This window comes from Balaenoptera ricei, chromosome 3 (genome assembly GCF_028023285.1).
Source record: "Balaenoptera ricei isolate mBalRic1 chromosome 3, mBalRic1.hap2, whole genome shotgun sequence".
NCBI classification, from domain to species: Eukaryota; Metazoa; Chordata; class Mammalia; order Artiodactyla; family Balaenopteridae; genus Balaenoptera; species Balaenoptera ricei.
In genome coordinates this window covers 63,614,658-63,627,164 of record NC_082641.1, presented here as the reverse complement: position 1 = coordinate 63,627,164, position 12,507 = coordinate 63,614,658, and the positions used below count along the sequence as shown (strand labels likewise).

Genomic DNA, 12,507 nt, shown 5'->3' with positions numbered 1-12,507 from the left:
TGAGAATCTTAAAGACTAAATGTTTGATTTCCAATAGTATCTCTGAGGGAGTAAAATACTTATAATCACATACATAAGGATATATGTTGTGACTAACTTTCTAACATTGGGAGTCTATAGACATAGCCAGAAGGAATGCAAAAGTTTTCCACTTCTAACATCAATTTTATAAATAAAGAAGAAATGTGGAGAAAACCAAAACTTAAAATGTCTTACTGTCTTGAGTATTTTATAAAACTTGCAATAAAATTGCTTAATATAATGTAAATGTGTATTTTTAAAGGATGATATTATAGATAACAGAAAATAAATTGTGCTTTATGCTCAAGTGCATAGTTTTTAATTTAAAGTTATTTGCCTTTTTTGGATAATGTTAAGGGCTACTGTCATAAGATCCCTCAAAGGCAATGCCCCATGTTATTTATCCTGGTATGTCCAGAATCTAGAAGAATACCTGGCACATACTATGTACCCAATAAATGTTTGTCAAAGTGATCTTAACTGAATAACTAGGGAAATATTCTTAGTTTCTTTCAGACTATTATGCCTAAAGATAAATGTATCAAATATTGGTCATTTTTTAAAATTGAGAAAATGAGAAAGCCAATTAAACGTCTATGTATGAATACACACTTGTATGCTTTAAAATCTATTTACCTTTACAGCACTTATAGCTGTATCAAGCGTTGAAACCTCATGGTCTTTGTGGGTGCCAAACAGCTTGTCAACAGCAGAAATTGGGCTTTTACATGTGTGGCAATATGTGTCAATCTGGGACTTTTTCAATTCCTTTTGTTCCTTCTCGGTTACCAACTCTGACGATAACTGGTCTTGTTCTGTCATCTCTCTGTCCAACTCTTCCTGTTCAGCAGACTTACTTTGTTCCACCTCACTCACAAATTCATTTTCACTGACATGTTCAAAGGATTCCTTTCCTTGAGATAACACATCTTCAGGGGTGGCTTCTGAATACAGTTCTTCTGATAAAGTGTCTTGAGTAACCACTTCGTAATTCAGGGATTCAGCAAATTCATACTCATCCTGAACAGGGCTACTGCGGAACCGGTCTTCACTCAGCTCAGGGGGAACCATTATTTGAGGCTCTTCTTGCAGTGTTTCTTGAACACAAGTTGCACCAGATGCAAATTCTTCCTCTGGGAAGGACACTTGTACTGGGACATTCAGACTGACCTCTGGATTTGCATTTGCTGCTTCATTAGTCTGGCTGCTCATTTCATCTACTCTCTCCAGGACATGATGAGTGTCTCCAAATGGAACCGCATAGCTTATCCTCTGGGTAACCACTCTGACTTCCTCGGTGATGGAAGCTTTCCTCTGCATAGCTACACTGTCAAGAGCCTCCACGTGGCCTACTGATTCTCCTTCCCTGTAAGCTGCTTTCTGTTTCTCTTCCAGACTCTCCTCCCCACAAATAGTTTCAAACCTCCCCCAAATTTCCCCTTCTGAAATTATTGGTTGGTATGAATCACCCTTACCAACTGGCTTTTCTTCTAGACCTTGGTCTTGGTCCTTTTCAGTTACAGATGTGTCATGGAGAATGTCATCTTTGAGTATGTACTTCTCAAAATATATTCCTGTTCCATCATCAGTGTCAGAATTTCTGCTTGGAAATGATGCTTCAGAATTCACACTGTCACCTTCAGAAGCTGTCTCCCCTTCTTTCTTTTTCTCTCCAACTGCTTCTTCATACAGATCTTTATATAAAAATGCCAGTGCAGGTGGCTCCTCCAGAAGTTCAGGATTAATGGCTTTAGCAGTGGTAGGAAATATCTGGGTTCGTGACAAAACTCCTTCCTCTTCATCAAATAAAGGCATCCCAGGTGACTTTGAGTCCACATCTCTATTTATGCTCTTTGGAGCATCTCTGTCAGCTGATTTTTGGATAACCGAAGACTTTTGGGTCTCTGGGTCAGATAATTTGCTGTAGTCCTTTTCTAGTCCATAAAAACTTTCATCTAATTTCACCAATTCATATTCATATTCTAGGGCACTTTCCTCTGAACATTCTGGGAGAGAGACAGTTTCTCCTGGAACTTCCTTTGACAGCTCTCTTTCAACATTTAATTTCCATGGAGTTCTCTGTTTTTCTGGGTCTGGGGAGATGTTATAATCAATCAATGTATATTTTTCAAAATAATCCTCTTCACTGGGAATTGCAGGCTGATTAAAGGCTAAATCACCAGTTTCTGAATCTGTGGATATCTCCTCTTTGGTTGTATGAGTTTCCTTTTTTTGGTCTTCTTTCGATGGTGTAACTTTTTTATCAGAATCTTCTAACTTACTCTGTAATGCTTTATGGCAAGCAACTGCCTCACTCTCATCATGGTAGGGTATAGGCTTAAATGAGGCCTTCTCTTCCAAATATTCTAACTTATCTTGGATTTGTTCACTTTCTTCCTCATCAACTGAAGAAATAAATGCAGGAGCATGAATGTTCAATATCTCACAACCTTCAGAAATGATACTGAAGGCACTCTTTTGCTCTTCTGAAAGTCCAGCTGGCTTACTAGTCACTGTAAATTCTTCATCTCTTACATATGTGTCTTCAGGTTCCTTGGAAATCATCTCAGCAATACTGATTGTTGATGCATTAGTTATAAATTGAGCATAGTTGCTGCTCGCTGAAGAGCGCAGTTCATTTACATGGGCATCTTCCACAGCTTCCAAGTGGTGCTTTGAAACAAGAACAGATTGTTCAGACATTTCAGATGCTTGATCTTGAGATGTTTGAATAGTATGGACCATATGCCTCTCTGGAGTCAATTCTGACCATGGATCTAAAATCCTTTCAGATTCTTTAGATGGAGATGCTTGTTTACTTTCTTTTGTTGTATCTACTGAGCCACCTTTTGGCAGCTCTGACGCTGTGACCTGTCCCTTTTCTTCATTGTGACTTACCACATCCCTGCTTGACTTGTCCAATACCAGATTTCCTTCCTTCGGTAAAGAGTGATCATTTATTTCATCACAATAAGGAAGATCTACTGGAAGGAAAGTCTTGGTTTTCTCCACCAAAACTTTACATTCTTCTAATGGATGTGGTTGGGTTCCTACTGCCTTCGTTTCCCTGATTTCGGGGTGAGCCTCTGAGATCATGGTTTCTGATTTTTCAGTAATTTTTGTAATTTTAACTAATGAAAATGGTTGAGTTTCACCCAAAGAATGACTGAAAGAGATATCTGACTCTTCAGGCATATGCCTGGCTATATTCATGGAATAAGGCTGAATTTCCTGCTGCTCTTTTCCTTCTAAAAATGCATGTGACTGCTCTTCTTTTTCTTCTCCTTTATCCTCCTCAATAATTTTGTCTCTTTCTCTGTGGTCTTCATTTTGATAGACTTGCTGCAGCGCAGTAGCAGCTTTTGGTTCTTCCAATTTAATAGGGCTAGATCCATGTGTAATTTGTGCCTTCCCTATTTCATTACTACCTCTAAGCTCTAATGGGGTCACCGTTTCTTGTTTTTCTGCCAGCACCTTCTTTTCTTCCAAGGAATATGATCTCATTCCCAAGTTACCTTTCTCCTCAGTTGGGCTAACAGATCTGAGTTTTATTTCCTCTTCAGAAATTTTCAAGGAAGTAGGTTTTGGCATCTCTTTCTCTAGTCTGTCTTCACCAAGATCAATTAAACTGTCTTTAGATTCTTCTACTGGCAAAATTATTGACTCCAGCTTCTCTGATTCCTCTGTGATATTCTTACTTGCAAAGCTAGATGAAGCTGATTTTGGCTGTTGTGGCACCTTATCTATTGCATCAAATAAAAAGAGTGATTTTTCTTTTTGATCATTTCCTGGCTCTTCTTTAAGGATAGAAATATTCCATTTAGATGGAGGGGAGATTTCTGGCTTCTGGGGTCTTTTACCATCAGTGATATGAAGACGAACAGCATTTTTGGCTTCTTCCATAATGGATTTCTCACCCATGGGAGAATAAGATTGAATTCTAAGATGTCCCTCACCATCAGCAGAAGTAATTACTGAGTTTAGTTCCATTTCCTCTGAATAGTCTAGGACTTCTTTCTTCCCATAATCTTCACTAGATGCCTCAAAGTTGGATTTTGGCTGTGGCAAAACTTCTACATTTGATAACAAGGTGGGTTTTTCTTTAAAGTCTTGACCTTCACCAGATTTAACTAAAGAACCTGTGGATTCTGCAACAGTTTCAGGTTTGGCCTCTAGCAATAGATGATCCACTGGCTTCTCAGTTGCATGAACGTCAGCTGGAGCAGGATCTCTAGGCTCTATCATGGTCACTACTTTTTCTACAGATGGGCTTGGTTGAGCTTCTAAATCTTCTTTTTCAGCAACTTTGTTATCTGGAGTGCTTGATCGTAAAAACAAACTGGACATCCACGATGTGAAAGGTGGAATTCCTTTCTTTCCCTTTTCCTCAGAGAGGCCTGGCTCCACTGCCTTCTGCTGCTTGGGCAGCTTTTGTATGACCTCAGGTGACTCTGGGGGTTGAGGTTCTTCATTTTCTTGGGTTGAGGAGAGGGGTTTTATTTGTGTGGGTGTTTTCACTTCAGATGCTGGTTTCCCTCTCTCAGCATCATCTACAACCTTTGACTGAACCACTTTTGGTTCTTCTCCAGGTAAGGGAGATATACGCCTGTGTGCTTCTTTTTCATTGCCCAGTGCAAGTTCTGCCTCTTCTGCCAGGAAATGGGCTGCTTTGGCAAGACAGGGAAGAGTTTCTGATTTGACCTCTTCTGCTGATGGGCCAGACACTGGTTTCTGGAGGATTCTTTCAGATGGTGTTTTGATTTCTTCCCAGCTGTCTTCTTTGCAAGGCCTGGAAAATTCTGTGTTTGCTTTCTCCGATACCAAACTTTCACTCCCCACTAAAGAAAGGGTCTGCTTCCCTTCTGCTTCATTTCTCTCCACATTTCCAGCTGGAACTAAAGATTTTGGTTTGGGGGCCAGCTTTATTTCTTCAGAAGAATAAGTTTTAGTTGCTAAGATCTCTACGTTACCACTAGAGGTATCGAGAGTAGACACTGGTTCTTGTAATGATAAGTGAGATTCTTCTGCAGAATGTGGCAAAATTTGCCTTCTGATCTCAGTTGCGTGGTCTTTCTCTGACAGAGCAGGCTTGAGCTGCCCTGTCATCAGATCACTGGTACCAGAGGAACCCAGCTGCACAGATCCAGGGACTGTTTCTTCATGATGACTTGCCAAGTCTCTCTCTGGCTTTTTCAGCATCCAATTTTCATCCTTTGGAGAAATAAGGGCCTCTTTCATGTGTGTTTCTTTAACATCTGTAGGCTCAGTTGTCGTAAATGATTTTGATTCTTCCAAAGGCAAATTTTCTTTCATAGACAAAAATTGTTTAATACCCGTATCTTGTTTATCTGCAAAAGATCTGCTTACGTCAGGTAATTTAACAGCTTGGTCTGAATGAAGTTCTTCTTCAGGCTTCTCTTCTTCCACAAGGAGGTCAGAAAAAGCAATCTTTGATGGCTCTGTTATACTCTGGGGTACCTGAAATGAATTTGGTTGGTCAGTTTCTTCATTTAGTTTAGTTACAGTATTTTCTGTAACTTGTGCCTTCAAATTTCCTGTTGGTAGTAACAGGCTTATTTCTTGTTTTCCTTCTTTTTTAAAGTCAACTGAATGGCTCAACTCTCCTGATAATCCTTTTAAAGAAAAAGTGTATGGCTGAAGTTCTTCTGGGTTGTCTCCTTCAACTAGAGAGGTAAATGCTTCCCTTGATCCTAAGCTAACTACATTAGGAGAGAAAGATTTAATTTCTTCAATCTGAGGTTCCTCCCTAAGGCATGACGAAACCTCTGAAATTTCAGGCACTGTAGTTGACACATGAAGTCCCCTGTTTTCTTCTTTTCCTTCTCCTCTGCTCCTAAGTTCATCTAGGCCCTTTTCTAAGACAGAATCCCCTGTTTCAGTTATGGGAGATTTTATTTGTTTTGTATCTATGGATTCACTTTGCCTACCTAAACCACCAGTGAATTCAGAGCCAGAATTTGGTAATTCTGATACTTGATGTGGCTTGTCTTCCTTCTCAGGTTCCAAAGAGAGCTGTGCCAGAGCAAGATCTTGTTTTTCTGACAGGAAATCTCCCTGAACTATAGAAGGTGTCTCCATTGCCTGTTTGCTCTTATCACCACAGAGGGTTGGTAATGTTGAAGCTAAATCTTCTGATGCTAAACATTCTAACTCAAGAAAAGAACTTGCTGTTTGCTCATTTTTGCCTTTTGTAACTATATATTTGAGTGCAGGTGACACGTTCTGTGAGGAAGGAAGTTCAGTTTCTGTTTTCTTTATCTCACCACCTAGGTTGAGCAAAAGCACATGGTCAGGTCCTGACATCTCTGAGGCAGACACAGAATTTTTTTTCTGTGATACATCCAAATATTCAGAGTCAAGGACTGTAGAAAATGAAAGATCTTGTTTGTTTTCCACCCTTGCTTCCTTTGATACATCTGAATGCTGAGAAGACAATGTTTTGGTTACTGCCAACCCAGGTTTAATGTCTTCAGTTTCTACCTTTGACAAAACAGAATGCTCTGGTATAGAGGATATGCTTGCAGGTAAATCAAATTTAATTTCTCTCCCTACTTCTGACCAAGCCAGACTTTGGGATGCAGCAGTTTCAGTGGGAGAAGAACTAGCTTTAATTGCTACCTTGTCTTCTTCTTTAAGAAGTGAATGCTTGTCTACAGATGTTACCACCTGAAGTGGCAAACCAATTCCTAATTCACTCTTTCCTACTTTTGTTAAGACTGGATATTCTATAGGGGTGGTAAGAGATAAATCTGTTGGGATTTCTTCTTTTGCTAATTTGGTTAAGCTTGAATCATGCTTTGTTACAGATGTCGTGGTTATTGAAGAACTGGGTTCGATTTCTTTCTTTATGTCTTCTGATAAAGCTGAAAATTCTGATATGGGTGGTGCATGCTCAACTTCCTTTTCCACTCCTGGTGATGCTGAATGCAGCACTCTAGGTGTACCAGTTATTTTAGAATCATGTTGCACTTCTGTTTTCACTACTGATGAAATCTCAGGTCCAGATAAAGATGTTTCCTTTAGAGGTGAATATGGCTTTATTACTTCAGGCTCATTCTCTGACAACCTTCTCTGTTCTAGTTCAGATGTCACATTTGGAGCTAAATTGGGTTTGACATCCTTCTTTGGCTCATCTACCAAGTCAGGCAGAACTGAATCTTTCATCCCAGACTCTGGAACGTTTGGAGGCTGAGGCTCCATTTCTTGATCCCGTAATACATGTGCTATAGCTTCTTGAGAATCAGGCACAATTTCTTCCTTACTTTTAACTTTTAACAAAGCCATCTGTTCATCTGCAGATTTTGGAGTGAGTGATGTTTTGGGTTCTTGTTCTTTCTTAATTGCATGGACTGAATCAGGTGAAACTGAACACTGAGATACAGGCAAAACAGGTTTGGTTTCTTCCTTTACCATGGACAATTGTGCAGGTGTTGCAGCTAGTGATGGACTAGTCTTAATTTCTCCCTTCTCTGAATCACTGGTTAAACATGGCGGAATCACGTCTTCAGACTCAGGTTCTAAATATGCTCGAGTTCTCTGCTTCTGTACCATAATGAGATATTCAGATACAGTTGTTGATGTTGTTTGAGCATCTGGTTTAATCTCTCCTTCATTTGTTGAAGGGAGCCAACGCAAGTCTTCAGGTGCAGACATCAAAGGAGAAGTTTCAGTTCTTTGCTTCTGTGATGAACTCAGATGCTCAGGTACAGGTGTAGCAGTTGGTGCAATTTCTTCCTCATCTGCTTCTGAGAAGCAGGAATATCCTGACACAGCCATTGCAGTTAACAGTGAATCAGGCTCAGTTTTCTCCTTATTTGTTTCTGGGATCCTATATGGTGGGATGGAAGCTTGTGATGCTGAGTCTGGAGAAAAAAGTTCAGCTTCTTCGGTATCTTCATCTGACAAAATCGTGTGTTCAGATGGTGATGTTAAACATATTGGAGAATCACACTCAAATTCTCTTTTCTCTGTCTCCTGAGTTCCATAGGGTGGAAATGAGAATTCTGACACAAATGCAGAGTCTGGAGAAAAAGGTCCAATGTCTTCTTGCTCTTCTTCTGAGAAATTCATGGGTGAGGAGGCACCTTTTAGATTTAAAGGGGATCTGTGGACAATTTCTTCCTCCTGTGACTCCGGTGTTGCATATGGTGGTACTGAAAATTCAGATGCAGAGGTGGAAGAGGGTGTGTACCACTCCATCTGTACTGTCTCTTCTTCTGAGAGGACCACATGTTCAGATGGGGTGGCTGAAAGTGGTGGGGCCTGGCATTCAGGAGTCCCCTCAGTTGTGTATGGTGGCAGAGACCATTCAGATACAGAGGCCACCTCTGGGGGATAGAATCTGGTGTCCTCCTTCTCTTCTTCTAACAGAGTCTTGTGCTCAGAAATACCTTTTGATTTCAACAGGGAGACATCACCAATTATTTCCTTTGGGGATTCCTGTGTTACATTTGGTGGGACTGCATATTGGGAGGTCAGTGTTGAATCTGGTGTGAAACGCTCATTTCCTAGGTTCTCTTCTTCTGAGAGGACAACATGTTCAGATGTAGCAGTTGAAAGCAGTGGTGACTGGCATTCAGAAGTCCCCTCAGTTGTGTATGGTGAGAGAGAATGTTCAGATACAGAGGCCACCTCTGGGGAATACAGCCTAGTGTCTTCCTTCTCTTCTTCTGACAGAATCAGGGGCTCAGACACACCTTTTGATGTTAATGGGGACTTATGGTCAGTTGTTTTCTTTGGTGACTCTTTTGTTGCCCATGAGGGAATTGAATATTCAGAAGCAGATGTGGAATGTGGTGTGTAACACCCATTTTCTGAAGCCTCTTCTCTGGACAGGACCATGTGCTCTGATGTAGCTGTTGAAAACAGTGGGGACTGGCATTCAGGAGTCTTCTCAGTTGTGGATGGTGAGACAGATGCAGAGCCTGAAGCTGGGGAATAAAGCTCAAATTCATCATTCTCCTCTTCTGACAAAACTGCATGTTCAGATACAGGTTTTACATTAGGTGAAGAAACTGGCTCAACTTCTTGCTTCTCTTGTTCATAGTTCAAATCCTGTGGGACTGAATACTCCGATATGAAAGCAGAATCAGTAGAAACAGACTCATTTTCCTCTCTTTCTTCCTCAGACAAGGTGACATGTTCAGGTGTTGATGTCGTCAGTAATGGCAGAATGGTCTCCTCTTCTTTCTGCTCTACTTCAGGGGCCAAGCATGGTGGGAAGGGCTCCTCAGAAACTGATGGACTTTCTGGGTAATCAAGTTCTATGATCTCTTCTTCCACTAAATTAGAATCTTCAGGTTCAGGGGTAGCATATATTGGTAGAGGTGTTTCTATTTCTTCTTTCTCTGGTTCCTCTAACACTAGAGGTTCAGAAAGAGAAATGGATGGCTCGGGCATGTTTTCATCCTTCTCTCCTTTGACAGTGAGATGAGGAGGGTTCAGTTGTTCAGAGACTGGTTTTGCCCTTTCTGGTGAAGTCAAATCCAGTTCTTCTCTCTCTGGACCAAAATCTTCCTGGATAGAGGCTGTCAGACCTGGTGAAAGTGTTTCCAGAAAACCCTTCTCTGCCTCCAGTGGAATGGAACGGTCAGCAGAAGTTACGTCTTCCCTCTTTACCTCATCCACTAACGGCGGTGAGACTGAAGAGTCATGCTCTGCAGTTACCATTTCTCGTGAATCAGCCTCAGATTCTTCCTTTGCTTTTTCCAGGAACGCAGGCGCAGATGTATTAGGTGTAAGAGAGGAAGGCTCTATCTCACAGGGTTTTGCTTCATCAGCTGGCAGCTGTGACACTGACTGTGGAGCGCTGAGCTGTGTTTCTTGTTCTGCTGTGTCATTACTTGTATAAGAGGAAGGTGTGTGCTTGATAGTAGATGCAGCCCTTAAGGGAGAATCAACGTAAATTTTCTTTAGATCTTCATGATTGAATGAGGTCAGGGACTTTGATCCCTTGGAAACTGCACCTCTCCAGGGTGGAGCAAGCTCTTTTACTTCATCATTGTCTATGCTTTGGGCTACTGATTTGCCTGTTTTGGAAACTACGTTAGAATCATGATTGCCCAAATCTGGCTCTAGACTAATGGACGCATCTTTCCCCTTCCTATAATGTATTTCTTTAATTACATAACCCTTTGGCAATGTTCCATAAAATTGTAAAGGAATTAATTCTTCTTTAACAGAATTAAACATCTTAATTTTATATTGTACTGTTCCTATGTAGACTGGCTTTAACACTAACGGTTTGTGTTCTTTGTATATGGCCCTAGTAACAGGAGGTGTATTTGAGGTGGTCTTCTTTTTCCTCATCTTATCATAAATGCCAGTAGATGACTTCTCTTTCTGGGTCTTTAGTTCCTGGCTTTCTGAAATTAAAGGATTACTTGTTTTGTTTGCTGGAACATCTTGGGATTCAAAAGAATTTCTTTTTTTGTTGCCTTTCCGACGCAATGATGGTGAGCCATGCTTTGATTTAGGCTTTCTTTTCCGAACTTTTTTAACTTCATCCACAATAAAGGAAACATTCCCTGGAGGAGACTTCAGAGTTGACCCTTCCAGACTACACACAGCAGAGGTCTGACTTTCTTCCAAGGCCCAAGGAGTGGAAGACCTACTTGAATTGGTCTCCCAGGTTATTCCACTATCTTCCCGTTGAACTGTTACCATGGAAAAGGAGGGGTCAGATATGATACACTTCTGCTTGGTCTTGCCCTCTTCATTCTGGTCTGATAACCTAGAGTAAATAATGATATTATTAATAATTCTACATATATTAATAATAAAAATAACATATTTTAGTTAAATTAATTAAATTAAATTAAATTAAATTAAATTCATTAAATTCAAAATACTTAACTCTCTGATCCCTAGCTGACGTTCTTTCCAAGTACCCACTTCCACCCTACCCTTACATGGTACATTTCTGTTTTAACTAGATAATTATGTGTTCAGTAAATATATCATGGAAACTCTGAGTCAGGGCCATGAAGGGAAAGTAGTGAATATAGAGAGATCACAAAAAAAAAACAGCAGCCTACTGTGCTGTACTTAACTCATCTGTAAACCAGGGATCATAATAGAACCTACTTCACGGGACTGCTGTGAGGGTTAAATTAGTTAATACACATGAAATGCTTAGAAAATGTGCCTGGCATGTAATTAACACTCAATAAACATGATCTGTAATCAGGTCCTCCATATAATCCTTGAACTAGAGATCAAAGGAGCCTGGGCATGGTCATTTTCAACGGCTAAAGAGGTTTGGAAAGATGGTCTCCTTGGACTGCTCTCATATGCCCTCAAGAGATGGCTGGCTTTGGCTGTCCCTTTCAATTGCCATTGGGCCTTTGTCTCAGACTCTGCAGCACTCTTCCCTGGAATTTTCTTACACTTTCTCCTCCCCTGTGCTCATGCCATTCTTCCACTTACAATTCTTATCCCCCACCTTAATCTACCTTTCCTGCATATTTAAATTCTATCTACTCTTCAAGGCTTAGTTTTAAAACCTCCAGTGTTACCATCCCTCACCAATTCAGCAGGCATATTTGCCTTTAAGTTCAAGACTGAGATAAATACAGAACTATTGACTGACTTACACACTTTTCTACAACAATAAAAACAAAACAAAACAAAAAAATCTATGCTAAAAAACCACTAAGCATAAGTATTCAATTAAGGCACTTTTAAAAAACATACAGAGTTAAAATTTAGGTCCCTAACCAATCATTTTTTTTATCATCAGTCACTGCTTATATTAGCAGTCCTTAATTCTGGATACATTTTAGAATCATCTGTAGAGAGATTTTAAAAAATACTGATGCCACCCTATACCCCTTCCCACAGAGACGCTAGTTTAATCGTACTAGGGTAGGAAGTTTTAAAAGCTTCCAGGTGACTCCATTATGCATCCAGAGTTGCAAATCACTGGCCTAAACAATCCTAGCTATGAAACTTAACTAGTACATGCCTTTCTAGCTTACCCTGAATGCTTTTTAGTTTGCTAGGTTAGGCTGAAAGCCAAGACCATAAATCTTTGCAGGTACATTCAACTCCCCTTTCTGAAACTTCAGAGTTTCCCCAGCAGTCAGCAGCAAAGGGCTTTTGGACTGCTGAGATCCTGATCTCCTTAGATCTCACCCATGACCAAGTCGAGCCTGGGGCAGCCAGAACCCCTGGGCCACTGGTCTTCGGAAGCAAGCATCCTCATCCATTTACCCCAGGGTGCTGAAAACAATTTCATTTTCTACACATGCAGTGAGTGAAAATGGCTGGAAAGCGGTGAAAAGAACTGGTTTCTCCATTTCCCTGGTAACTCTGCTCTCACTTATTTGCTTTGGTATTAAACTACTGAACTTAATTAGCAATTAATACCTTATCTTGTTTCTGAACTGAATCTTATTTTTAATGTTTTTTCAGGCTCCTTTACATACCTAATTAAACTTATTCCTTGAAATTTTCAATTCCTTC

At 40.3% G+C, this 12,507-nt stretch overlaps 1 protein-coding gene across 4 annotated transcripts in view; it reads right to left on the bottom strand.

Moving 5' to 3' along the window:
- Nucleotides 1-12,507, bottom strand: part of CMYA5 (cardiomyopathy associated 5) — a 120,858-nt gene that overhangs the window by 54,996 nt on the left and 53,355 nt on the right. For all 4 annotated transcript variants that reach the window (XM_059916648.1, XM_059916647.1, XM_059916645.1 and 1 more), the window contains exon 2: nucleotides 658-10,774. In XM_059916648.1, the coding sequence (XP_059772631.1) occupies nucleotides 658-10,774 (10,117 nt within the window). The remainder of the gene's footprint in view (nucleotides 1-657; nucleotides 10,775-12,507) is intronic.